This window comes from Porites lutea, chromosome 4 (assembly GCF_958299795.1).
Source record: "Porites lutea chromosome 4, jaPorLute2.1, whole genome shotgun sequence".
NCBI classification, from domain to species: Eukaryota; Metazoa; Cnidaria; class Anthozoa; order Scleractinia; family Poritidae; genus Porites; species Porites lutea.
In genome coordinates, this window is record NC_133204.1 from 46,655,888 (window position 1) to 46,683,196 (window position 27,309).

The 27,309-nt window shown below is 36.9% G+C and overlaps 3 protein-coding genes across 4 annotated transcripts; 2 read left to right on the plus strand and 1 right to left on the minus strand.

Moving 5' to 3' along the window:
• LOC140933835 (drebrin-like protein B) lies at window positions 1-27,309 on the plus strand. Its single transcript, XM_073383495.1, has 17 exons — window positions 1-116; window positions 186-241; window positions 1,525-1,637; window positions 2,648-2,722; window positions 3,644-3,725; window positions 3,820-3,878; window positions 4,554-4,631; window positions 16,296-16,382; window positions 16,681-16,745; window positions 17,376-17,430; window positions 17,992-18,072; window positions 20,545-20,760; window positions 21,823-22,041; window positions 23,250-23,310; window positions 23,654-23,826; window positions 24,726-24,771; window positions 25,107-27,309. Exons 1-17 carry the CDS (start codon window positions 1-3, stop codon window positions 25,244-25,246), a joined length of 1,722 nt encoding a protein of 573 aa, XP_073239596.1. The 3' UTR covers window positions 25,247-27,309.
• LOC140933833 (uncharacterized) lies at window positions 5,742-11,108 on the plus strand. The gene is made up of 5 exons (XM_073383492.1): window positions 5,742-6,500; window positions 6,895-7,126; window positions 7,357-7,742; window positions 8,420-8,674; window positions 9,537-11,108. The coding sequence occupies exons 1-5, from the start codon at window positions 5,967-5,969 to the stop codon at window positions 10,818-10,820; spliced, it is 2,691 nt and encodes an 896-aa protein (XP_073239593.1). The 5' UTR covers window positions 5,742-5,966; the 3' UTR covers window positions 10,821-11,108.
• On the minus strand, window positions 13,214-15,990 carry LOC140933834 (uncharacterized). 2 transcript variants are annotated; one of them, XM_073383494.1, is made up of 2 exons: window positions 15,342-15,990; window positions 13,214-14,998 (listed from the first exon to the last, which is right to left on the minus strand). In XM_073383494.1, exons 1-2 carry the CDS (start codon window positions 15,806-15,808, stop codon window positions 13,843-13,845), a joined length of 1,623 nt encoding a protein of 540 aa, XP_073239595.1. In that variant the 5' UTR covers window positions 15,809-15,990; the 3' UTR covers window positions 13,214-13,842. The 2 variants fall into 2 exon arrangements, with proteins under 2 accessions (XP_073239595.1, XP_073239594.1); XM_073383493.1 differs by having other exon boundaries at window positions 13,214-15,250.

Below are 27,309 nucleotides of genomic sequence, written 5' to 3' on the forward strand. Positions count from 1 at the left end.
ATGCAAATTTATTCACGTGACAAGGGAACCAAAATGGCGATCAACTTGACCAAGAATCGCGATTCTCTCTTGAACACATGGAAAAACGTCTTTGACGACACTCCAGACGTCAACTGGTGAGATATATGGCTTTGCCATACTTTTCTTTTTTCACTTTAAGATTATATTCCTTCCTTTATCTTTAGGGCTGTATTTGGTTACGATGGGAAGACGAATGATCTCAAAGTTGTGGAGACTGGAGGTGAGGAAGTGAATGTTTTCACGGAAATCTCTCCCTTCTTTTCCTTTTTGAGACAATTTTTTCATTTAGTTTCTTTAGAAGCAGGCTAACTTATGGAGTTAGAGCGAGCGATATAAGGAAGATTAAGTTTCCCTTTCGCATACTTGCGAAAGTAGCGCTATTAAAAAAAAATGGGTGTATTTTGACAGCGAAGTGCATGAGTAACAGCTGTGTACGCCTAAACAGTTAACGTCGATTTATCCAACTTAAATTCAATTAGTAGTGTAATGAATACTATAGATTTTTCATGTTGCCAACGCAATAATTATTTTGGAGTGTTATTGTTACAAAGTTAAAATCACTTGATTTTACTTTCAGTATAGTAATATTCAGCAATCAGTCTGCTTCAGTTCTAGCTCGGAAGTGCGGATGTAATCTGTCATATGAATCTTGCCCTGGTTTCTCTTAAATGTTATTTTATGTGCTACAGTGCTACATGTAATGTATAAAAGATTTTTTTTTACTAGGTCTTGTCAAGTGAGTAAAGGTGTTGCTGGAACTGGGTGGGAAAGAGGGGTTGGTGATCGAGGGAGCACTAATACAATAACAACAACAACAACATAAGCTTTATTTGCATGACTATATGTGGTTACAGTATTGGAAAAGCTTTAAGATAGAGTTACAATTTATACTAATGATAATACAATGCAATTATTACAATGGTCAATCAAGTGTTGGAGTATGATTTGATAACCTCACTTTGCCTATCTAGAACCCTGAGTCGTTAATAACAGAGTATTCAATATTATTCGTCTTGAATGGGGTGTGTACCTTGGTGGTTCACCACGGGCCAACACATGAGGTTTGATCTGTGTTTATAACTGAAAAAGCTCATTGACTCTCCAAACTTAAAAAAAAGTAAAGTAGATGTTCTTTTGTGATCCCCATAATTATTATTCAGGCCACAAAAAAAGGTCTCTTCCTTCAAACATGGTCAGATACATGTAATGAACTGATTTTGTCTTTTAAAAACAGGATCTGGGTTTGAAGGCCTTGGCATCAACGCTCCACCAAAACTTTCTTTCAGTTCCCCCTCCCCCCCACCCTCCTTTGGGTGCTGGGGGTGGAATACAATGTACTCCGTTATAGTATTCTCCACCCTACTTGTAGTATTAGTGTATGAAATAAGATGTTTCCAGCATACTAGATAATTCAGAGGCATTTTCTCAGTGCCTTGGTACCACTTCGCCATTCTGGGTTTTCACTTGACATAAGCTATATAATAATTTATACTTGTATTTCAGATGGCGACCTTGATGAATTAGTGGATGAACTCAATGAAGGAAAGATGTTATATGCTGCTATTAAAGTAATGGATCCAAACACAAACCTCCCTAAAATTGTCTTCATTAATTGGGTAAGTTTGATTTATTTCTTCCTAGTCTAGTTGATGTTAAAGATCCTTGTTAATTTAATTCCTAAGCTTGATAGTTTCTCAGTGTTGCAGATGGTTACAATCACTAAATGACATAATACAAAAGATTGAATAGACAGTGAAAAATACCCACACCACAAAATGATATACAGAAAAACCCTGCGTACAAGGACATGGATTTTTTAATTTAGCCTTAACAGATTTTTATATAAATGGTACTTAGAGCAAGTTTAGACTACCAAGGTTCTTGAAATAGGTTCTTATATTTTCATATGAATTTCATTTAAATATATTATAAATATCATCTTATAATACAATATAAATCATTTATACCATAATACCTAATAATAATAGTAATACCTAATGGCAGTAGAGTGCAGGTACTGTCCTTAACAAAATGTTATGTCAAGTTACTTTTAAATATAATCAGATGATCTAAATTCAGCAGTTTCTACCTATACACTTTTACAGCAACTCCACTGATAAGAACCTAACTTAAAATTTTAGCCTTAATAGGTTCTTATGTGGCTTAAAATGAAAATTTTAGCCTAACAGGTTCTTAAAACTCAGGTTCTTAAAACTCAGGTTCTTATACGTGGGGTTTTACTGTATAGCTAACCAACAATAGTTAATTCCACAACACCAAGAAGCACCCCCTAAGTTCTACAATGGGGGACAAAAGAACTTGGGACTGTGTGAAAAAGCCCTTCTAAGTAATTATTACATAGGACCTTGCTCCTAACAACAATTTTTGGTTTGACTTTGGGTTCATCCTGTCGTCCCCCTACTCCCCCCAGCAATGTTGTGGCCAAAAAAAGAACTCGTTTCCACCCATTTTGAGAAAAATTCCACTTTGATTGGGGTGGAAGGGGAGGAGTCGCTAGTTTTAGTAATATCAGTGGAAAGGTCCCAGTGCTTTTGACCTCTATTATAGTTTACATATAAACATGATTTCTGACAGTTTCCTTCAAGCAGTGTTTTGTTTCTTGCAGCAAGGTGAGGGAGTACCCTCATCAAGAAAAGGTGTATGTGCAAGACATGTGCGGGATGTTGAAAATTTCTTTAAGGTCAGTGGTTCTGCCGACTCCGCTGCTAACCTCATGGGGTTCTGAGATTTGATGTCTTGCTCTTTTACACTAGTACCGGCCACCAGTCAACTCCATCCACTTTCCAGCCCTTAATTAATTTAGAGCACCAACCACCTCTTTTGACAACTTTGTATGAGTTTTTGGTTTAACTTGCTTGTGCTCCGTAATGCATATGTAAGTGTGGGGTCAAGACGACTAGTTAAGTTTAATGAAGAGAGACAAAGTTGAGGCTGTTAAGAATTGAAAAAGAAGAAGAAGAACAGAATGCCATTATCCAGCCATCTTGACTGAACATGCTTTGTCATCAAAGGATTTAATTCACTTTTGGCCAAAAGAATTTTTTTTAAAGTAAGTTACAAAGTGCTTAATTTTGAACAAGCAATATACATAACTTACATGTGGGCCCAATTCACCTCCTTGGGTAGCCAATCAGGGTAAGCTGCCAGCCATATAATAAAATGAAGAACATTTTCAGATCACTTGTAAACAAAGCTGAAAAAATGGTTATGCTACAAGAATACATTGAAAAAAGTTGAAGTCTCTTAAAGTCAGTTTGTCTTAAAAATCTAAAGATTTTTGTAAACTTAATCCTGGGATTAAATATACGCTCATTCAATTGGACTCACTCAATAGACTCAAGTGAGTTTTAAATTGGCTCCTCATGTTCACTTTTACATCGGGTGATTAAGAGCTACTCTGGTCTCTTATAAAAGTGCAAGTCATGTATGTTTCTAACTTATGATACTACCGATATTGGAGAATTTGATTGATCATTGCGAGGTGACAATCAAATATCAATCACTGTCACATGGTCTCTGACACCCTTAAAAAACATGGGTTGCCTGTGTTTATGATTAATGATGTCCTTTTAGAGAGTTAGATATTTTGTTCTGCTTTTAGGGAGCCCACGTTACCATAAATGCAAGGTCAAGTGATGATGTTGAGGAAAGCGTTGTCCTTGAAAAAGTAAAAAGTGCCTCAGGTATAATTATGTGAATATAAGCTAGACTGAAATATCTGACTTGAAGGTGCTAATTTGATTGTAACTTGATGACACAGTGTGGGTTTCTGTTTAGGTGCAAACTACAGTTTTCATAAAGAGAAAGCAAAACCAGCAGAACCCATTACTCCTGTAGTAAGTAAAGTACAAAGTTCAGTGAAAGTTAATTATACAGACTGGGTAATGTGAGTCAGCTTTTGATTATTTTCTAATTGGGAATGCTGCACAACTGATCACAAAGCCACAAGAATTCGTACAGTAAAATCACATAATCTGGACAAAATAACAATAAAAATGAATTGCTAAATACATTCATTAATAAAACTGTAAGACAGTTTTCCTTTAGAAATGTAATACAAATCTTTTGACATTTTTAGTAAGGGTGGAGGAAAAATTGTCTGACAGGTTCTTTGCTTGGGGAGATTGAAGCAAGCAACAGTGGGACTGGACAAAACTAAGTGTGGCATGAATTTAATAGCGTATAAATAATAAATCACATATTAAGTGTTAATGTCCTTTTCAGCTAGTTTCAACTTACTTAGCTTGCGGATACAGTCTTCTCTCCTCATTTGTCGCTGTATGACATGTTTTGTGGCAGAGATGCGTCAATTCGACCCAAAAGTTTGATACTGTTGATGAAGACTTGTCTGAAATGCAGGGGCCAAATCGCAGATCCCTCTCTTGCGAAAAGACTTGCGTAGCAAGGAGAGGCAACTGTATTCACAGGCTACATTCTACTATATTGTTGTGTCAAAAATATTTACATAATTGTAGTATAAATTTTTGAAAAGAAAATATTTTTATTGACAGGGTTCTGTGTACCAGAAAGTTAAAGTACAGCAAGAAATTAATGTTCAAAAAAGGGATGCATTTTGGTCTAAATCTGAGGTCAGTATGAAAATTACCACATCAGACGTACACATAATTCTTCTGCAATATCATTCCTGGAAGTGTAGTAATTTATAGTTTTTTATCATAAGCTTTTTATTGTGCACAATGATACTAATGACTAGTTAGAATAATCCTTTAAACATGAGACATCATATTGTTGTCACAGAGATGCAGGCTAATGACTTAATATGGTTTGTTCATTGATATTTGAAAAGTCATGGAGAGGGGTAATGTTAAATAAGGTCTCAGACTGGGTTGGCTTCTCTACATGCTGTTTCATATGCTTATACAGCTATTTGGAGAAAGGTTGTCAGAAAAAGTGCCCGTGACAATCCTGAAAGGTGTTTCGGGTGGTTTTGAGTTCACTGTTCTTCAAAGAAATTTAAAATAATTGGCATAAAAGGCCATGAAAATGTGTTTGAGAGTGCTAAAGGAAAGCAAAAAAAGAAGGTTCGACAGCTAGAGTCGTCAGGAATAGTGTATAGATCGTATCCCATATTACCTTTCGGGATTGTCGCGTGCACATTTTTTGCTGACAACCTTTCTCGAAATAGCTGTATACAAATTAGTCTCCCTCGCAGCCGTTTTTAGTATCGTCACGCAACGCTCCTCCCCACAAACGGCTGCTCACATTCAAACAACATTCCTTTCCCTTTGTAGTCTTTGCGCCAATCAGATCACTGACATTGTTTAGTATGCGACCAATCAAATCACAGAAAATTGTAAACAACGTGGTTTTTCCCGCGTTCTCAAATTCTCAAGTTCTCGAGAAATGCTCACATTCTAAAAAGATCGGAGTTTTTTTCAATGGGGGATACGCCAAAGAAAGTGTTGCAAAGCGATCGTTGCTTTATTTGTTCCACGGAAATTCCAAAAAAAGAAAAAATTTATATATTTGGTAAAAGCTCTTTCGATTTTCCAGACATAGTAAGTTCCTGTCTGGATGTTAATGTCAGCTGCTATTCAGCGACCAGCGAATTGGCAGTTTGTAAAGCGTGCTATAGGCGACTTATCAAGTTCAAAAAGGCCTCTGATCACCTTGAAGAGCTGAAAAATGAACTAAAACAAATCTACAAGGATCGTGAACTACCGAGAGCGAAGCGCTTACTTCGCGTTGAGGACGACAGTGGAGAATCCCCAGCCTCGTGCCGTGGGAAATCCTCGAAACGTTTATTTCCCATCGCTACCACTTCTACTTCTTGTCATGCTTCAGCCAATTTTACCGCGACTAGCCAGCCTATAGGTGTATCTCCAATTCGCAGTCATCCTTACGGACTTGTGCTGCAAGCTTTCCCTGGTCAAATTTTGACAGCAACACCTCCGCCTTTGCCGATGTTTACCTCGACTCCAGTCGTGTTAAAAGGTTCTTCCAATCCTCGTGATAAATCAAGTGAAGCTACAAAGACTGTACTGACCGTCCAGTACCCGAGTAAAACTTTGAACAAAACCCTGAGTGGAAGTTATCAGGCCATTGGAAAGGCTTTAGCGCATGGGATTCCTTCGCAAATCGCAAATGCGGTAATGAAAAATCCGACGATCAAGAATCACATCATTGAAAATACGTTGAAAACCCTGTCAAAAGAGGTAGAGTCATTATGTTCGAGAAATAATCCTTCGCTTTTGAGAAAGTCAAGCAAAGAGGATCTGGCCAAGTTCGACTTCCAACTTCTATGCAACGAGTGGAGACAGAGAGCACCACTGTTCTTCTCGTTCTTGATGACTTCGGCAGTGAACAAAAGGACTAAAGAGTATTCATGGTTCTCCAGCGTAGCCATAGCGGGATCAGTACTTCTAAAACAGAGGAGTGAGAAAATGGATGCCACTGCTTCGGTTCTTGGCATACTTCTCAAGTCAAAGTCAGTAGAGGCAAGTGAAGTCTTATGGAAGCTTATATAATTTTTCTTAATAGTTGATACTTTGAAAGAAATCTTGCATGATGCATCTACCCCCATGATGGTTTCAAATACTTTGATTGTACGTTTAATACACTGTCATTAAATACCAGCAGTTAGTTAAAGTGTCAGAACACTTGGAAACACTAATAAACACGGTCATATATCCCAGTTAGTTTGCAGTGCAGTAGCTCAGTAAACGTAATAATAGAAAGTACTTGCATTTGCAACAGAAAGAGCACAAAATTTTCCTTGAAAACTTCATCTTTTGCAACTCCCAGAGAATTTTTCCTTCTCTTTAGTTTTAACATACCACTATAGATGGACAGTTTCGAACCTTATGTACATATATTTTGCTTGCTCAACAGTCAACCATCGGCAGATTTAACAAGATGAAACTGACTAATGCAAATTTCAGTATACTGAGAAAACTGGATGAGCTAGGCGAGAACCATGATGCAGCTATTGTCCAGGCAAAACAGCATGTTTCAAATCAAAACAAAGATCTGAAGACGGCTCAAGAGAAATGTGATGCTGTCTTGTTCACACATGCTTCCCACACCCACTGTTCTTTAGAATGTCAAGATGAAATCCAGTCAGGTATGAGAAAGCTTTTTGTGAGTCTTATGAGTTGATGACTTCTGAGTAAAGTTATAAGTTGGGTCACGGTTAAGCATTAACTATATGGATCAGTGGTATGCACTTACTATAGTAATATTAATTTGTATCTTGCAATCAATATTAACTTGCATCATGCAATGATTGCATGGAAGCAAAACAGAGAGAATCAAGTTGTTGTACTTGACTCATTTCCACTTATTTTTCATCAGCCAAAAGGGAGAAAGATGAAATACAAAAGGCAGCACACCCAGGCTTCGTCATTTCGTTTGACAACTTGGATATCCATTTGGATCGAAAGAACATGACTATGGAGTCACAGAACAAGGACTTCCACTGGGTCAACCATCAGATGGTGGAGAACAGAGTCTCTGGGGCTATGTTGGATTCTTCAGCTCCAAAAAGTAACCTACTTGGTGTTTGTAATTTGAGGTTTTTGCCATCAATGGAGGAACAGAAATGTCAGAGGTTGAACTACGTTGTCCTGTGTTCCAGAATATTGGTTAATTATTTTGACGTCTTAACGCCTTTGGCTGATGCCTGCATCCAGCACATTCCTCATAAATATACGAGTGAATTATCCAAGAAAACAAAGAAGGTTTGTTTTAAATCTGCCATAGTTGAATCATTATAAGACTCAACTCCAGGAACTGGTTGGTCAAAGCAGGATTAAGAGAACCAAGGATAAGCACAAAATTTGACTTCAAATCTAAATGCTTGCAAAGCAAATTCTTGCAGTTGATTCTTTTTGCCTATAAGCTCTAAAATTATAGGTAAAAATGAACAGAAAACATGCTTTTGAACGAAAGAAACAGGCGCCTGGATTAAATTTAACCTTGGATTAGTGATAATCAGCCTTTGAACAACTGGTCCCAGTTATTAGCAAAAGGTGGAATAAAAAGTTTGAATTTATGAACATGTAGGGCAGAATAATCTTTTATTTTGTTTAAACCAATCTGTGGTAATGATGTGTGGTTTCATAAAATTTCGTTACCCATCCTGAGAAAAGGCACCAAAAATTCTGGGGGGGGATGGGGTCGGGGGGGGTAGAGAGGGGGTATTAAAGGTCTAGATAGCAAGCACAGAAAGAGTATTTTATCTGGAGTCTTGTGTAAAAGCAGTACATTAGTAAAGTTTGTCAACTTTTGGCAGTGTGAAGCTAAATAACATGGTAATTACCTGAGGGGTTAAAAATGTTCCTGCACGTGATTATCATAGTATGAACACATATGCATCTAACTGTAACAACTAAGTGTTTGTAATAATGTATTTCAGGTTCCCCTTGGATTAATATTCAAAAACGAAAATGTCAACGAGGACATGTTAGGAATTCTACAGCAGTTCCATGGTTATCTTCCTCAGACACACAATGGTGGCATAGATGGTCAACTATTTTCAGGAGACCAGCTTACCGTTGAACGAGCGGTGAATATGATATCCTCTGTGGCCAATGGTTACACACCCAAAGACAGACTCGAAGGAATCAACTTACAGCTGGGTGATTGGCACGCTGCTGTCAAACTACTCAGTGTGAGTAAAACAATATTTAAAACCTAAAAGATGAATTATTATCTGTCATATTTTTGACAAATTAATGTTGAAGCTGAAAGACCATAATATCATTTTCATTTTCTTTCATGATGATTAATAAGTGTAAACTGTGGCTTACAGCTTATACTTCTTTGCAAGGAGTTTTAGGAGGGCTTATAAACGAAGGGGCTTATATCCGAGGGGGGCCTTTTAACCGGAATAGAAATAGCGCCTCAAAAAAGGCTATAGCAGAGCTGATTAAAGTATTGTACAGGTGTGCAATTAACCTGCAAACAATCATAATAAAGCAACTTCATGTCAATAAAATTTGGAACAGAATGAGAGGGGGGCATATATTGGGGGGGGGGGGGGGAGGGGAGGCTTATAATTTGATGAATTTTTTTGTTTACATGTGGACGGGCCTATAACCAGAAGGGCTTATTTACAGTATCCAATAGCATTTTTATTTAATCATCATCGTCATTCTGGCCCTAGTTCATTCAAAACTTCAAGATCACTAACCACTGAATAATCGTCTAGGTGTAGCTACTGGTTAATTCCATTGTTTTCCCTAATACTTATCTGCTGGCTATTGGTTTATCAATATATTATAATAAGTTATTATAATTTATGCATTAGGTTCGGCACATGAAAAGTTCAGCATCTGAAGTCGTTCTAAAGTCGAAAATCCCGGCCGGGCTAGACGTGAAGAACAACTGAGCCGTTCCAAATGGAAATAAGCGTTCCTAATTGATTCAGATACCAAACTTTTCATGTACTTAATTCAATGTATTAGGTTCGGCTAATGGAAAGAACGGCGTCTGAATCGCGCCTAACACTTTGATGTTTCTTTTATCATCAGTTGATTTATGCCAGATTCTACAATGGAAAATCTGCAACTGATAGTTGCACCATGTTTTCCGACCGCAACCTTATTAACAGAAGAAATGTTACTGGAGATGTACAGTCATCATACCGGCCAGACAGAGACTTCCTGAGCGTAGTTTTCCAATCAAGGGTAATTACAGCGGCCAATAAAGTCCTTGGATTTGAAAACAAAAGTGGGAAGCCATCAAAGGTTGACTTACCTCCTAGAATGGATTTGCTGACAAAGTCAGAAAAACTGAATTGCCTCCATGAAATAGCTGGCAAGGTTGTTGATGCATTTGTTTTTGACCAACATTCTTCTGTCGATGCTATTGTAAACACTGTAGTGACAGAAACAGAGAAAGAAAACCTGCTGCGTCAACAGGAGTTAACAACCGATGGCAGATTTCCCTGTAGATTTCCGGGATGCACCAGTTCATTTAAATATGATGGAAAAAGCAGAAGAAATCATGAGCTCAAGCATGACCCACCAGTTCAAGTAGAGGAGCCACTTATTGAAACCAATTTCTCTACACATTTACCTTCAACTGCAGACAGCAGTAGCAAAACAAGTGAAGGTATTAGTGATGATGACTCTTCTGAGCGTACAAAAAAAACAAGTGATGATGTGTTCAATTACAACTGTGCACTTCTAGCTGACTGTTTTCTGTTTTTTAATTTCCTCGACGCTATCAAAGAAGGTGATGGATTGAGGCTTATGCGACAGTACAAGTACTTCATGCTGTACTGTAAAGCAGATGATCATCATAGTACAAAATATTCTTTAGAATGTTTGTACCAATTTTTTCTGATCAGTTCTCTGTTGTCACAGAGAGACAGTGAACGTTTCATATGGAACAGGTCTGTGAATAATCATGGCAAGAAAGGCACCAACATTCCTCTGGATGAGGCAACAGAGCACAGCAATAACTTTGTAAAGCAGAGTATCAAAAACCTTGGACCCAACCTCTCAGAGGCAGCCATATCAAGAATATGCAAAGCTGAAAGTTCAACATCATTAATCCTGGAAAACCTTGATGATTCTTTGAAACGACATGCAAAATCTGGCAAACATTCTGATCCATCCAAAGAGAGGGACCTGCAAGAGCTTATCAAAAGAGCTCAGGAAATGAATGTGTTTGAAGAAAAAGTGGGACGTGCTTATAATCATTTCTGTGACTTTAAGCGAGACAGGTTGGAAGGACTTGATGCCTCAAAATTACATCAGTGGATAAATAAACACAAGAGAAATGTGCTCAATGGTATCAGAGCTAGATAAACTCATGCGAAATGAAATAGACCACACCTTTGATGACTTCCCACTTGTCTATACAATATTTTAAGATGTCTGTAAATAGTCTGTAAATAGTGTGGAGCTGCACAAAATGTACTATAAATGACAGCCCAAGTGGTTCTCAGATATTATTGTCTGTTGAAAAAGTGAGAAAAATAAGTTTACACTCACTGTTTACTTATTGATAAGCATTGATATTTTATGAATTGATTATTGAAAAATTTGAATCCAATAGTTGTTGTCAGTCAAAGAATCGTTGTTGCATGTACATGTGTAAATTATGAGTAGTGTTTTCTTGCTGCAGTAGTTGTGGTTTTCTGCCAGGTCAGTTTCCTAAAACATTAGATATGCAGAGTCATAGTGCAATAATAGGAATCTGATCTATGGACAGAAAAATATTGTATAGACAAGTGGACTTAATGTAAATTTGGATGTGCCGACTCCTTTACACATATCCACCGACGTTAGCCCCGAATTATTCGTTCTCCATCAAGTCACGGAAAATCAGGTAGAAAGGGTGATTAGAAGCCTACCATCTAACAAAGCTCCTGGAATGGACAAGATATCTTCTAGAATTCTTAAAGACAGTTTACCCAGTACGCTAACAACAATTACCCACATTGTGAATAACTCCTTTGTTACCAACACATTTGCACGTGCATGGAAAACAGCAGAGGTTACACCTATTCTCAAATGCGGTAATCCAGATGTCCCTAACAACTATCGCCCCATCTCATTATTACCAATAGTCTCAAAAGTCACTGAAAGGTTGGTACATGGACAACTTATGGAGCATCTAATTAGAAATAATAAACTGGCAGCACATCAGAGCGGAAATAGAAAGCTTCACTCGACAGAAACAGCTCTGTTGTACGTTACAGATCAGTTGCTCCAGGCTATGGATAACAAGAAAGTTTCCATCATGGTCTTATTAGATATGTCTAAAGCATTTGATAGTATTCGACACGACATCTTGTTATCCAAGCTACAAAATCTCGATTTTTCCCAGGGTGCGTTGGATTGGTTTCAGAGTTACCTTTCTAACCGACAACAGTGCGTTCGAATTGGTGACGCAGTTTCTAAAGTACTCCCACTTGAGTTCGGAGTTCCGCAAGGCTCTATTTTAGGTCCGGTTTTGTTTACAATCTATGTTAACGACCTCCTTTCTGTTCCTAAACGTTGTCTATCTGCCTCCTATGTTGATGATTGTAAATTGTATTTGTCCTTTTCACCTGCCGAATTACCCACGTCCATCCTCGCCTTAAACGAAGATCTTACGAGAATATCTCAGTGGTGCTGTAAAAACTCTCTTTTGATTAATCCGGACAAAACTAAGGTTCTAGCTGTTGGATTACCACAACTTTTAAAGAAACTGTCATCATTCAGTATAACACTTTTTGACAAGGAAATAACACCTGTGCCTGTCGTTAAGGACTTGGGTGTTCTTCTCGACACACGCCTCAGTTATAACCAACATATCACTGAGATTGCCTCTAAATGCCTTTTTAAATTGTACCAAATTAACAGAATCAAGCACCTCCTGGATAGGAAAACACTTCTGTTAGTAATAAATTCATTTGTCTTTAGTAAACTCCAATATTGTTCAACTGTCTGGAGTAATACCAGCAGCAGCAATATTGACAAGTTACAAAAAGTCCAAAACTTTGCTGGGCGAATTATTCTGGGACTAAGAAAGTATGACCATATTTCGGATGGGTTGCGATCATTGAAATGGCTTCCTATTAGAGAGAAACTCATTCTAAATGACGCTACTATGATGCACAAATGTATTAACAAGCTTGTTCCAGACTATCTTGCTGATATGTTTAAATCACGTTCTCAAGTCCATAATAGACAAACTCGATCATCTGGTGCTTTGGATATACCTTTATGTCGCCTGTCAACAGGGCAGCGCTCCTTTGCTTTCAGAGGAGCCAAACTCTGGAACTCCTTGAATGATAACATTAAGTCCTTAAAATGCCCCAGGAATTTTAGACGTCATCTTGCAAATGTTTTATTAAGTTGATATATTATATTATTGATATATATTTTGTAATTATAATATTATTGTATTTACATTCTCAATTAATTTATATATTTGTATTTTTTTATTCTATTGAGCTGAAAAGCCCACTTAGGGAGCATCAATAAAGTGTATGTATGTATGTATGTATGTATCTATTGACAAGACTGAATTTTTGATCTGACTAATTAGTGACATGTTGTAGTCTAAACTTTATGCATCACATACAAAAGACTCCATTTTCAAATAATCAGTTCATAATAGAATCTACAGGGGTACCCTTAAATCTCTTATAGCACTTGTTTTCAAACTTCAGTTGTTCCAATAGCAAGACCATTATATATATATATATATATATTTTAATTTTCATTTCTGTCCCTTATGTTTCACATGTGAAATTTCACTTGTCTCAAACAGAAAGATATTTCATATTTGTCTAATTGCATGAGTCTTCTGACAATCACATTCTGTATGTATCAAAACACCTCAAAAAAATTATAGCACTAAGCTTTCTGCTCCAAAAAAGGACCAGAGATAATAAGAACAGGGACAGATTTCAGAAGGCCACAGAGGCCACACTGACCCAAACAGATGTGCCCCTGCCCTTTCTGGAAAACCTAGAAAACCTTGGCCAGTACACAATACAGTCTAGACAATCACATTCAAAGGGACAATGTCAGCTTTGTGACCATGCTGACCTGGACACTGGCTTTTTAATGTGAAAAGTGTCTTCGTCAATCCAAAATCAAAGAAAACTACATACAGAAATCCACTTCAATCTTCTCTAAAGTTTTTTCCATTGTCAATCTTATAATGAAAACCTGTTTCTGAGTATGCTTTTCTTCATCCTATAGCATTACAGTATATTACCATACTTGCTAAAAGCAGTATCTTATGACAAAGTGTATTTAGATCAGCTAAGAATAGGTATGTAATGAGCATGCACACCAGCTGACAATGTCCCTTTTAGTAAACTATCAATCATTAGTGATCCAATGCCATATTCTCTACTGTTGCCAATACTGCTGGTGGCATAACATCATCATTGTCTGAATCACTGGCATTTTCTTCCAGTACTGAACTTTCTAGTTGTGACAATGACAAGTTGTCCAAGATCATATCATAAAGTTCATCATCTTGCAAAAATTCATGCCATTCGTCAAGTAAATCATCATCAAATTCAAAGTTATCAGCATTATTTACAGCAATTTCTGAATCACAGTGATCATTGATGTCTGCAAATACATTGTTAAGAATTAAAAGCATTTTCTGTGCATGCCTTTTGTCCCATATTTCTACAAACTTATAAACATCAGCTATTGAGAAAATTCGATGTACATTATCCAGAACCTGTGTTATTTGGTGCTGTGAAAATCCTAACATAAATTGTAAATTAGTTAAGGTCTTCACATTTCCATTTGCAGTAGAACCAACAAGTTGCATAACAATGGACTTGTGATACTTTATCAAGTTTTCTCTGACAACTTTCATTTGTTGTTGCGACACTTCTCTTTCCTTCAATGTAGGCTGAATGTCCTTGTATGTGGCGACAGGGAATTTGGTAAGGTTTTCAGGGTGTGGCATACCACATTCGCTTTGAGAAGCACAGTTATCGCAGCAAAGATAAGGTTGTTCTGGATACATGGACACACACTCAAAGTGATTTAGAATGTTTTTCCTCCTGCACTCTTTAGTCTTAACGAAAGTCTTCATATGGGCGTCAATATGGTTCAACATAACTCCATGATATAAAACATAAGCAATGCTTTGGTGGTTGTCCCTTCCTGCCCTACCAGTTTCTTGAACATAGGACTCTACATTTTTGGAGGGTCCAAAATGTATGACTCTATGAACACCTCGGCAGTCAACGCCCATTCCGAAGGCTATTGTTGCTATTAGCAGACGGATAATACCATTTTCAGATTGAAACGACTCCAAAATGGTCTTCTTATTTTCTTCAGGAGTGCACGAATGCAACATTTCAACAAGCACATTTTTTGAGTCATCTCCAATAAACATGCTCGTTCCTAGCAAACCCTTGATTGTAGCGTAAACTAAACCACATTGCCTTATAGTCTGGCAGTAAATGATTGTTCTGTCTGTTTTCTCCTGACTGTTTTTCAGTTCATCAGTGAGCCAGCTGAAATAAAATTCAAGTTCCGTGTCCTTATCCATATATTGTACAACATAGGCAACATTTAATTTATTGGGACTTTCTTTAATTTCCACTACATTTTCCATGTTCAGAAGACTTAAAATTGTGTCTCTAGTCAGTTTGGTTGCAGTTGCAGTCAAGGCTACCATAGGCACATTAGGTGCGAGAGACCTTAGTTCGTATAGCTTTGAGTAACACTCGCGGAATGCAGCCATTTTATTATCTTGAGATGTTCCCCTACACATTAAACAGAAAATACACGGCATAAATCTATTGCAAAGGATAACTTGTTGCAATGATATAGACGCTTATTTATATAAAGACTTACCACTGCCTTACAACATGCGCCTCATCGACTGCTATCGCACATAGTTTTTTGGAATAAACAGAGTTCGTCAGCATTAATCTCCAGTGTTCGTTTTTCAGCCATGCTTCGGGTGATCCGTAAACTAAGGAATATTCACCATTTACAACACGAGTGCGTTCACCGTCCTCAAGTGAAGTTATGTTGCATGCTTTAAGCCTTAGTTCCCTCAAATAAGACACTTGGTCGTCCATAAGGCTGATTAATGGTGAAACAACTACCACAATATGACCAGGCTGTTTTGAAGTGACATCAAACACGAGTGGTAATGCTTGATAGAGAAGAGATTTCCCAAAACCAGTAGGAAGATTAATAAAAACATCCCTTCCTTCTTCCACTATTTTCGTAATTCCGCTTTTTTGCGGCGCATTTAAGGCAGAAATTCGAAATGTCTTGCTAACAACGTCAAAAGCTTCTTCAATGGTCGCCATTTTGGAAGCAGTGGACTCCAAGATAAAAGAAACAATATGATTGGTTAGATTAAGTTGGCGCGCCTAGTTCCCGAAATATGTAAACTACATGGTGATTGGTTTAAGTGGTGGAAAGGAATGTTGTTTGAATGTGAGCAGCCGTTTGTGGGGAGGAGCGTTGCGTGACGATACTAAAAATGGCTGCGAGGGAGACTATATACAAATTGGTTTGTAAGCATCAGGGCCAATTATTTCCTGCCCCATGAACTGAACACTCAAAATAGCACTAAAAAATTTAATAATGTGATAACAAATCAACAACAACAACAACAACAACAACAACAGTACAAGTTTATTCAATTTTTAAATAATTTACTCACAATTAGCATAGCTATTCTAGGTGAGCAATGAGACAATAATTGTCTCCTATAAAGTCAGTAAAAAAGAGAAAGCAAAAATGAAATGAAATAAATAAATAATAGATCTATTTTTTTTTCTTTTCAAAAAGGAAGATGAAAAGAAAAGGAAGGAAGAAGAACGTAAACAGGCCATTGCTACTAAGAATGAAGCCGAAAGAAAAAGAAAAGAAAGAGAGGTTGGTTTTGTCCTTGTTTGAACAGTTGTTGTGTCTTAATTGAGTAGAGCCATGATATCGTTTGGACATGTAATCAGTTAATTATTTTTTAAAAAAAAAACAAAGTTTTGTTTTGTTTAATTTGTTTTGTTTCTCAGAGGAAAGGAAAACAGCAGTTTACTGTACAATTTAAATTGAGTTTATATATACCGGCTGCACATAGAGCAGCCAGAACTCAATTTATAAACTAACATATTATTATGAGAGCTGAGTGCTCAATACTTGACAGGGAACTCTCTGACTTTCAATGGCTTTATAGGCTAAGGAGGCCGAGCAGAGAGAAAAACAGTTTAGAGAAAGGTCAAGGAGTATTGAAGAACAAAAGTAAGAATCTTTATGTTGATTTGTGTATGCTAATTATTAATTTTTAGAAATTGAAGTCACCAACAATTGTCCTTCTTATTGACTTTTCAATCTAAGAAGCTGTCTTCTCCTTATGGTAAAATAAAAACTTAATTAATACATTGGAGTCAAACAATAGTGCAAAATTATTTAGGCAGAAGAATCCTGATAAATCTATTTTGCCAAAATATTGCTAATTGATGTACATGTATTAGATACAGTGTTCTCCTTATCAGGTGGTAACCAGTAAAATTTCCCGCCTGAAGCAACACTTCTTACCACCTGCAACAGCCTGAAGGTTTACTAAAATTAAAGAGGTACTTTTAAAACATACACAAGTTGTGATGCGATCCGATTCTCACATGCCACAAGGAAATGGATGAATGGATGGCCGATTTGCGTAAAATAGGTCTTTAAAGGAGGGAATGACGTTTCAGAAATTTTCCTAGCGAGGGTGGGGCCATGTCCTTCACTCTACTACCCCCCACGCCCCTAGGAAAGTTCACCTCTAGTGCATATTTTTTGCCTTACTGGCTATGAATGGCCCCTTACTAGCTGAGCTAAGATTCAGGGAGAACACTGAATATACAACAAATCGTTTTTTTTTTATAGGAGAAAGGAAAGGGAGGCAAATGAGAAGAAAAGGGAACAAGAACAAGCAAGATGGGTGAGGCACAAAACTTTTTATTCTTTATTTATTAGTTTTTGCATTAGCATAAAAAATTATAAAAGAAATGCCAGCAAGAAATTAATAACATTATTTTGTTTAAATTAGTTTTAAGGGAAAAGATCAATAACACATGTATAATTTGCAGTCTTGCTAAAATTCCACATCGTAATAAAGGATGAATGTCTCACAAAATTTAGGTAACCAGGAACAGACTTCTCTGCAAATTATTAATTGAGAAGCCTGTACTGGGTATGATGAGGAGATTTTTTAAACAAAAAGATGTTTTCTTTGCAGTAAATCAGTGAGTTTTAGGCTTATCGATTGGCTACTACTGTATGACCGTAACAGTGTTCTGGTCACTTTTTTCAGTTTGTCCGTATGTGTTTTATTGGCAAGTAATTAAATTGCATGTTTCTAGTACAATTAAGGGTTAAAACATTACATGCTTTTTGGTGATCTCACAGTGTTACATCTATTTCTATCTGACATATTTCCCAGTTGTTTCTTAATAACTGAAGTGAAGAAGAAACTGTTTTATATTTTTGTTGTTGTTAATAGGAACAACAAAGAGAGGCAGATGAGAGAGAAATGCAGCAGGAGAAGGGAAGAGCCAATTCGTTGCGACAAGCTAGGTTAAAGGTACAAGTTATGTTTTGTGTGCCCATTGTGCAAAGTAACGTAAAGCAAGTGATTCGAACTGTAACAATATTGAATAACACTATTTCTTTTTGGATTTCCATCAGTTATGAATACCTCTGACTTATTAGAAAAACCCAAGTTAGAGGTCCATACCTTAAGTTATGGATTAATTTTTCCACTCAGATTTATGGCCTAAAAATAAGCATGCAAGTCATAGGTCTAGGCGCAAAAACTTGGTTATTCTGTAGTTTACAGTACCGATTTTCTTCAGAGACCGAGAATGCACCAAAGATTTTAATTAACCTCTTAAGCTGGCTGTCTAGAGAAAAAGGACTGTACGCAGCCTGGACACTAGTATGGCATGAGCTTATTTATGAGGGATACAATGTTATATGAGTAACAAGTCACTTTTTTGAAACTGTCAATCTCCATAAGTGTGAATCGTATCATGAAAAAAAACACAGAAACTTTCCGAAGGCATCAATCATTTTGCTTCAAAAGTAGACAAACTTAAAATAGTCAAAGTAAAATGGTAAAGGAAAACTTTTAATATAATGCAACAAGGCAGTAAGTACACTACCCTTGAAGGAAGCAAGTCAAGTATCGAAAGTTTCCTACTTGCAAAATCCTGATGAGGGACACTTTCCAAAGACAAACCAATCATCATATCTTGTGTTCTTGCTTCAAAAGTCCTTCAATGCACATGATGCACTAGAAGATGTTGTTGCCCTAATAATTTTTGAGTCATGGATTGACCTTTGACAAGAATAACACAGTCAAGAACTACTGTCTTGTACATGCAGCTGAGGACTTGGTTTATATTTATTCACCTATCAATGTAAATCCCGTGGGGGGGGAGTGCGGGCAAGGGGAGGGGATTTGATGCCTGGGACTATCCCTGCTATCGGGCTTTTGATCGTGCGAAGCGACCCCGGGGTCGGGACATTTGACTTTGACCGACAGAAGCCTGGTATCAATTCAGAAGCAGTTACCAAGTCCGTCCCTCGAGGCTTCCAGAAAGTCACGCTGTTGGAGAAAGGTATGAAGTTTTTATTTGTTTTAATCGCCATAATCCGATACTTTAAAATGTCATCTAAACAGATAATGTCTATTTTGAGAAAGTTTTTTATCTTCAAGTTCCCATCTAATTGTAAAACTCGATTGAAATCGAATTCCACCATGAAAGTCAGAGGATTTTTTATGGGTCACTGATCTGACCTGTTCCGACATGTTGAGCAGATGTTATAAAGCATTTTAAGTTTTATTAATATTATATAGCACGGTCAATCTTCCTGGAGTGATTTTGTTGTTTAAGATAACAGATGCTAGTGGAGAGAGAAAATACTTAATTACAATGAGTAATTTAATGGAGCTTCCGTTAACCGTAAATAAAAGTAGTAACAAGGTGTTTGAAATGTTCTTTTATTCGTTTTATATAGTATTACAGCATTGTTTGTTTAGATTTTTTCCCCTGGGGTGGGGGCTTTTTTGACACTTTTGATTGACCTTTCGTTTCCCACCCTGGGGAATTTGATCGAAAAATTTTAAAATTTGTCAAATCCCCGCCCCTTGCCCGCACTCCCCCCCCCACCGGGTTTACATTGATAGGTGCATTAGATCACCGCCATCTTCCAAAAGTTCAAAAATATTGATATAAACTTCACCATCTGCATTAATAAAAAACCTAAAAATCACCTTTTTGCTTATATTTCACCTGATTTTACATAAAATGGCCAGATTTGGTTGTTTTGTGCTGAAAAAGTGGATTTTGTCAGAAAAACTTGGTAATTTGCTTAACCCCATTCAACCCTGGAAATTTTGCGGAAAAACGCATTTTAAAGCTACATGTAGTGGTCACTGCCTTGCTCATCCTCGGAGACCCAGGGGCAGTTAGTCGGGTCGATAAAATGTTCATGGTGAAAGTTTACTGTAAGATCGAGACGAGCCCCTCGTCTCGATCTTACAGTAAACTTTCACCACGAACATTTTATCGACCCGACTAACTGCCCCTGGGTCTCCGAGGATGTGCCTTGCTGTAAAGAGCTAAAACATACCACGAAGCTGTTTACAGGTCATATACTTCACGGCCTTCTGATCCAGATGCAAAATAATGTTGAAAGATAAAAGCTATTTTTTAAGTCAGTGAGTCTGCATTTTTCCCACGTGTGAAAAATTTGCATACCAAAAAACAAGCAATGGAAGAAATTTTGGTTGGCTGATTCGGCAAATGTCTATCAATCAAAAAAGTGGGCGGAAGACATTTTGTAGAAGGTTTGTATCAGGCTCTCTTTTTGTTTCACCTTGCCCGCCGGAATGTTTTTTACAAAGCGAAACGAAAATTGAGCGTGATCTCAGGTTAGTATCCTCCTTGATATTTAAGGTATCACAATAAATTTAGGGTAGATATGTAGGGGACAAAATCTTTAAATTTTATTTTCACAATTGTAATGAGCCTGACTTAATGTTATTCAGGAAGCTGAAAGTCTCATTAAGCAAGGACAGAGTGAGAAACCCAAATTTGAAGAAAAGAAGGGTCCTGCTCCACCTCCATTGAAGTCCAAACCACCACCCAGGAGACCACCCCCTCAGGTGAAACCACGTGAACCCGAACCAGAACCTGAGCCAGAACCTGAGCTGGAACCTGAACCAGAACCTGAGGCAGAACCTGAGCCAGAACCTGAGGTTGAGGTATTATGTTATTATATACAGTGGAATACCATTAATGCAACCATGTAGTGGTAGTAATGGGTTACCATCATATTATGATACTACAGCCGTAGGCCTATCAGTGTTCTTACCAGTCCACTGCATTGCGGTATTGGTGCACCTTTTCGGGAAATGCCTCACTATAATTAGCCCAAGGTGTCCCAAGGGCACAAAGAAGGAAAAAAAAGGAAAATCTATTACAAAACGTATGTAAACATAATTATGTACATTTCTTTATAAGCCAACATTTAATTAGTTATGGCATCTTTAGATATCACCCAATCAAGTATGAAAAAAGTATGAGGTATTTACTCTAACACAGAGCTGTATGTGTAAAAATTGGATTTTTTTATCTAAGAAAGTACAAGGTATTTACTCAAACTCAGACCTGTGAGTTAAACATTGAGTTAACTGTATCTAAAAATTTGGCCCCCTTTAACATGTAGCTTCACTATGGGTCTTAATTGGACCCCAGTGTAGCAAATCCTGGTAAAAACACTGGTCTATGTATATTTAGACAGTGGTACTGTGGTAGGTACATGATGACAAGTACAGTTGGATCTCCATTAAGTGGACAGCAATCAGAGACCAGAAAATAAGTAATATTCTTTTAATAAGTAGTCACCTCCATCAAGGGGCCACAGCCACCTTTTGGCCATCCTGATATCGTTATCACCTCTATTAAGCTAACATCAAGCGCTTGATGCACTTTATTATTACTTGTGTAATTTAAAAAAAAGGATGAAGGAAAATACAGTCTGACATTGAAGGTGACTACTGATTGTGCTCTTGTCGCATGTTTGTTTCAAAATGATGTGATTTTCCTGCTAAAGATTATGCTTTTTTATGGTGACCTTTTATTGAGCGGCCAATCTCCATTAAGCAGCAACACTCAAGGGTGGCCTCTTAATCCAGGTTCAGCTGTATTATTTACTTCTGGCTACCTCTAGCAATGGCTGTGGCAAAAACTTTTTAATGATATTATAATAATAATAATATATTATTACTGATATCATCAGCAAATTGTATTTTATGCATTCTCAGCCTGAACCAGAACCAGAGCCAGAACCAGAGCCAGAGCCAGAGCTAGAAGAACCACAAGATCTGTATGAAAATGTGGAGACACCATCAGAGACCCAACCAGGCTTTGATACCTATGACACGGCTGAAGTTGAAATACAAGAAGAACCAGCTCAGAAGGAACCTGAAGCTACAGGCTATGATGAAGAGGAGCAGCTGTATGATAATGCTGAACCTGTTCAGGTAATGTATGACCCCCTGATATGTAGTCTATAGGGTGGGTGGAGAAGAAGGAAACTCAGGCCTGTTTCAAACATTGCACATGCTATTGCTGTGTCAAACCCAACTGATCAAATGAAATTCAAATTAAGCAGGAGGTTTGAAACCAAGTTGCGCTACTGCTGTCTAGCATGGCAAAGCTTGCTGTGCTACATTGCAGTTGCACTACTTGATTTCAAACCTTGTACAACTGACTTGCCAAACTCAATTCTTAAATTAGAGATAATTATACATGTACATCACGATACATTTTAAAAGCTAACTAACTGCCTTTTATTTTCATGTTTTGTTTTCGGCAAAAGCTATTTTATTCAAGTAAATTAAATTCAAAGTCTGAAACAAAGTGATGCTATAGTTGTGTTACATTTGAGCCAGCTTAACACAGCAGTAGCACAAAACTTGAAACAGGCCTCAAGACCCAGGTCCTGGCAGCCCTGCTCCATCCCTCAGAAGTCCCTGGAATAATAAAATTTTCCACCTAGGCCATACATGTAGAAAAATTCTTGTAAATTCTCTTTCACTTACCCAGGGTTCTCATTAAGGTTTAAAGTAGACAGCTAGGATGTAAAGGTAGGCAGCTTGGCAACCGAGTGCTGTAGGCAATTTCAGACTTTCACTCCTTCACTTTACCCATTTTACCCCAGCTAATGCAGACGGTTCAGACCTCAAAGTAGCGGGTTCTTTAGCCTGATGCAAGCATTTAATGAGAACCCTGCTAATCTGATCATGGAAAACCTCAGTCTGTATATGAATTATGTCCACTGTAGCCTTGGATAACTCCTGGTCAGAATATTTTCATTTCCCAACTCTCAGTGATATAAAGCCTTTAGGATGCAGGCCAGAAATTTTTCAGCGAACACAGTCATGTAAATTCATGGGTCCTGATAATTCTCTGTGCTCAGTTAAGACTTTTTTTAAAGAGTGCTTTATAAGTAATTTTTGTCGCTTTTTTATTAAATCATCCTTACTCATGGAGTTCACCACTTGAGCCCTAGTTAATACCAAGATACATATCTTATTTTCTCAACACTTGTTTAATTTTGTCTTATATCTGGAAATACAATTTTTATAATGCACTTTGAAATATCAAGATACTATAAAACAAAACTAATTACTAACAAAAACATTTAGAAATATAAAAACAAAACTGTTTTGAATTCTCTTTTATGCAGCCTCAACCCTCAGGTGGGGATCAAGGACAAACTGCTAAAGCATTATATGATTACCAAGCAGGTAAATATCATGACAGCAAACTTGAAAATACAACACCAAGTGCTCAAGAAGTTCTAGAAAATCGAAAAATTAGGAAATGTTAATTTGTGAAGTCCTTTGATTTCCCCCCAGATTCCCTGGATTGTATATAAATCTCCTTGAATAAGTTAGACACAGTTAAAACAACCTTGTTTGAGAAGAAGGATATTCTTTTAAAGTTAAATCATTCAATCCCTATCTGGGTAATGGCATAGATAAAATTCAGTCATATTTTCTTCTTTTAGAAATTGACGAGGAGATTTCCTTTGACCCCAGAGATCTGGGTTATGGCATAAACTTCATTCACATTTTTTATTTCTTTTAGAAAATGATGAAGAGATTTCCTTTGATCCTGGAGATCTTATCACTGAAGTAGATCCATTTGATGAAGGATGGTGGAGAGGCCGTGGTCCTGATGGTAGATATGGCATGTTCCCATCTAATTATGTAGAGCTTGTTGGTGAATCAGAACCAACACCAGAAGTAACAGCCTCTGAGGTAATTAAGCTGGATAATGCTTTCTAAAATATGACCTGTAAAGCTGAATTTTTTAATGGATGTATCCAATAATTTGTTAAAGAATGAGCTACAGCTTGTAGGGGGTGTTTTTTTTCTTGTTTAGAGAGTATTGCAGGGTGTGTGAAGTAAAAGCTGGAAGGGAGCTCTGATGCTAGCCCATGCTAGGCTTGCCTATTGCAGTACAGTCTACAGTGTATACAGTATATTTAAACCGGCAGTAAAATAAACTTTATGTTACTGCGGGTACCCATTTTATAGCTATAACATGACTGGGTGACAAATTGGAAAAATTGGCAAAGTGTCTTGTCCAGTGAAAAAATATGTTAGCAAGGCCTGAATTGGCCAGACCAAAAGGGTTAAAGGCTGACATGTTAAATGCTTGGTGATGCCTCTGTCCTGAGGGGTACTCCCCAAACATTCATGTAGTGTATGTATATGAGTATAGTTTTATTGTTATGTGCAGCCCTTTGCTAATATGGTTGTGGTTTTGGGCTACAGTTCTTTTTTCTAACAAGGTATCATAATTTATGAAGTGATGTGAGTGTGGTGTAAATGACATTGCAAACTAAAGCTAGAAACTAGAAACACTTGAACACTGCCATCGTTGTGTGATGTATCGCATTACATTATAATTTGTTGTATTGTATATGTAGTATGATTTGACTTTACTGTACATGCCTGCAATCCTTGTGGTTGTAGTTTGCCGCTATGTTGTGTTAGTAAGAGATTTGGTGATTAACGCCTAATATTCTCCAGGCAAATGTCTTCCCTTATTCACAACAGTGTGCATGCCAGAAAAAAGAAGCCAGCACCCACTTTCCTTAATTGTTTTTTTTTTTGTAAATATTACTATACACTAACAGAAGTTTTTCCCATAGGGAGAACCAGGTTTACAAGCAAGAGCACTCTATGACTATCAAGCAAGTATGTAAAAGTGTATTAAAAATGTGTTTAAAAAGATGATTATTTTATTGCACAGTTTCAGGAAGTAATGGAGCCTTTACTTTTGTGTGCTATAATTCTCTTGATCTGCTTGATTGACTGATCATCATTATCACCATCAATATCAAGGTCAAGTTTTCTTTATTTCCACGCACTTGTTACAACATTTGTAAAAAAAAAAACAAGAATTAGAGGTAATGTGAAGGTCTGTAAACATTACCTCTGTGGCTGGGAGCTTAAAAAAGGAAATGTGATGTAGAATTAATTCCCAGTAAAACGTCCTTGGTTTGAACTAACTAACTGATGTTTGTTCACAGCTGATGATACAGAGATTACTTTTGATCCTGGTGATATCATTACAAATATTGAACAGATTGATGAAGGCTGGTGGAGAGGTCAAGGTCCTGATGGTCATTATGGTTTATTTCCGGCAAACTATGTTGAACTGATTGCTTAGAGATCATACCACTACTTCACTGTAATTCTAGTTAGCGAATGACATTTCTAACAAATATATTCCAAAAGGTGTTGTGTTGAAGTTACATTTATGGGCTTTAGTATGGGAATTCTTAAAATAATGTGCAAGTACTTTCTGTCTTGCATAAGCAGTACCTGAAACAACATAACGATCTTTTCAAGCAAGAAAGCAGAAAGTGTTATTCTCAGCAGCCTTAATGAGTCAAGATGACAAAATTTGAAATTTGTTGTTGAAGTTGAATCCTTGTCCTTGTTCAAAGTAAAATAATGACAAACATTTAAAATAACTTGATTGCAAATTATTAGTAAAGTACTTCCTATCAAAACAGGAGCATTTTGTCATGTTTTTATCATCACAAATACAGTACATCTTTACATTTCTCATAACAATGCCCATTTGAACTCTTAATGCTATCATTTTTTATAAACTACGAAATTTCGTGATAAGTATTGTGTACTGTCAAGATATTTGTAAAAAAAAAAAACAGAAAGCCCTTTAGTTAGGATGGTGATACTCAATGTTTGTTTATCTTAATGTAACTTAAGGGGGAAAAACAGTTACCAGTAGTTTTTTGTCTATTTCTTTTTTTGAAATGGAATTCAAAATCCATGAATGAAAGATTTCCATCACACTGGATGTTTGTGTTCCATTGAAATAGAGATTCGAAATGAAATTTGTTTTGTTTTGATTGCGCCGCAGTTTTTTTTTTTTCATCATTCCAAAGTTTTAATTGCCAGGTTTGATCAAAATGAATTAAGTTTTCATATGGTGGGTCTTTCATTAAATACATGCAAGGCTTATATTAATTTAATTATGATGAATTAAAGCATGTGCAATTTGGCAATCCAGAAAATTTTCCATAGTTTTAAGAAGATGTGCAAACAATGTGATTATGTTATTGTGTAACTGTCTGCTTCCTTATAAACATATATCTGCAATAGTTGGTTATAGAATAGAAACTAACAGATTTGTAAAATAGTTTTAAATAATAAGCAAACAAATTAAGGCCATTATTTTTCCTGCAAGTTTAATAAAATAATTTGTGACCAACAAGAGACACCAGTGACAATCAGAGTAACACTATTTTTTAAAATAGGGAAAGCATTAAAATACTTTCACTGTGTTTTACATTTCCCCTAAATAGCTTTTGAATCATCTTTGGAGGTTATTGTTTAGACTATCTAAATCCATGCCCGTATTTTCTGCTTACTGACCTTTTGACTTCTTTTTAGAGATCGTTGAGTTTGCATATGAAAATAAAACCACAGAAGATTTATTGACAGCTAGTGCAAGGGGTGGGGGAGGGTAAAAGAGAAAGTGCTTTGTACATGCTCGCACCTTCATTGAATTATTCAGAAAAAGAGAAAGAAACGTGTGGAGAATGAAAAATGCCCTGCCAGGCAGATGGTTTTCGGAGCATTTCACAGCAGTTTGGTACAAAAAATTTCACAAATCAAAATTTTTTGTCCCACTCAAATTCTTAAAAAATTGAAAAAAGTTAGTTTAAATTGCTTATGAAAATGATACACGTTGTTTTTTGTCAATTGTTGTTTATGCACAAATTATCATTTATTACTTTTCACAGTGAAGATAGCTGTTGCGGAGGGGGAAAGTTCAAGGGACAGGTTCACGGTTCAGCGCATGCTCGTTTATCGAAATGCATTTTTTCTGCCAGGACATGCCGTATCGTCTATGCAAACAATATGATCAAATCATAATGTTGTCAAAGAACCAATCTGCACACTCCCCTGGCAGTCACTTGCACTTGATCAACTTAAATATTTGCAAGTAGAAAACCTTAGTGCTAACAATAAATTCAACGTTGGTAGTGTTGGCATAATCCACTATTTTTTTTGCAATTTTAGTACTCCTCCATCCTACCTCAGGTTACTCTGAAATACAATTCTACTTTGAAACACACTTTGAGATCGTTGAGATACATGTGAGTGGAATTATTAAACGATAGAATTGGAAAAAAGTAATTTAATTAAAAAAGCATGCGCTTAACTGCGAACCTGTCTTTTTAAATGTGGTAACAAAAT

What these genes read in the sequence shown, in the direction of transcription:
- LOC140933834 (XM_073383493.1), bottom strand. Translation starts at nt 15,808, where the DNA reads ATGGCGACCATTGAAGAAGCTTTTGACGTTGTTAGCAAGACATTTCGA. An exon ending in GCGCATGTTGTAAGGCAGTG is followed by an intron (nt 15,251 to 15,341) that starts GTAAGTCTTTAT and finishes TTTAATGTGTAG; the next exon opens with GGGAACATCTCAAGATAATA.
- LOC140933833 (XM_073383492.1), top strand. Translation starts at nt 5,967, where the DNA reads ATGTTTACCTCGACTCCAGTCGTGTTAAAAGGTTCTTCCAATCCTCGT. An exon ending in TATCCAAGAAAACAAAGAAG is followed by an intron (nt 7,743 to 8,419) that starts GTTTGTTTTAAA and finishes AATGTATTTCAG; the next exon opens with GTTCCCCTTGGATTAATATT. An exon ending in CTGCTGTCAAACTACTCAGT is followed by an intron (nt 8,675 to 9,536) that starts GTGAGTAAAACA and finishes TTTTATCATCAG; the next exon opens with TTGATTTATGCCAGATTCTA.
- LOC140933835 (XM_073383495.1), top strand. Translation starts at nt 1, where the DNA reads ATGCAAATTTATTCACGTGACAAGGGAACCAAAATGGCGATCAACTTG. An exon ending in AACAAGAACAAGCAAGATGG is followed by an intron (nt 17,431 to 17,991) that starts GTGAGGCACAAA and finishes TGTTGTTAATAG; the next exon opens with GAACAACAAAGAGAGGCAGA. An exon ending in ATTATATGATTACCAAGCAG is followed by an intron (nt 23,311 to 23,653) that starts GTAAATATCATG and finishes TATTTCTTTTAG; the next exon opens with AAAATGATGAAGAGATTTCC.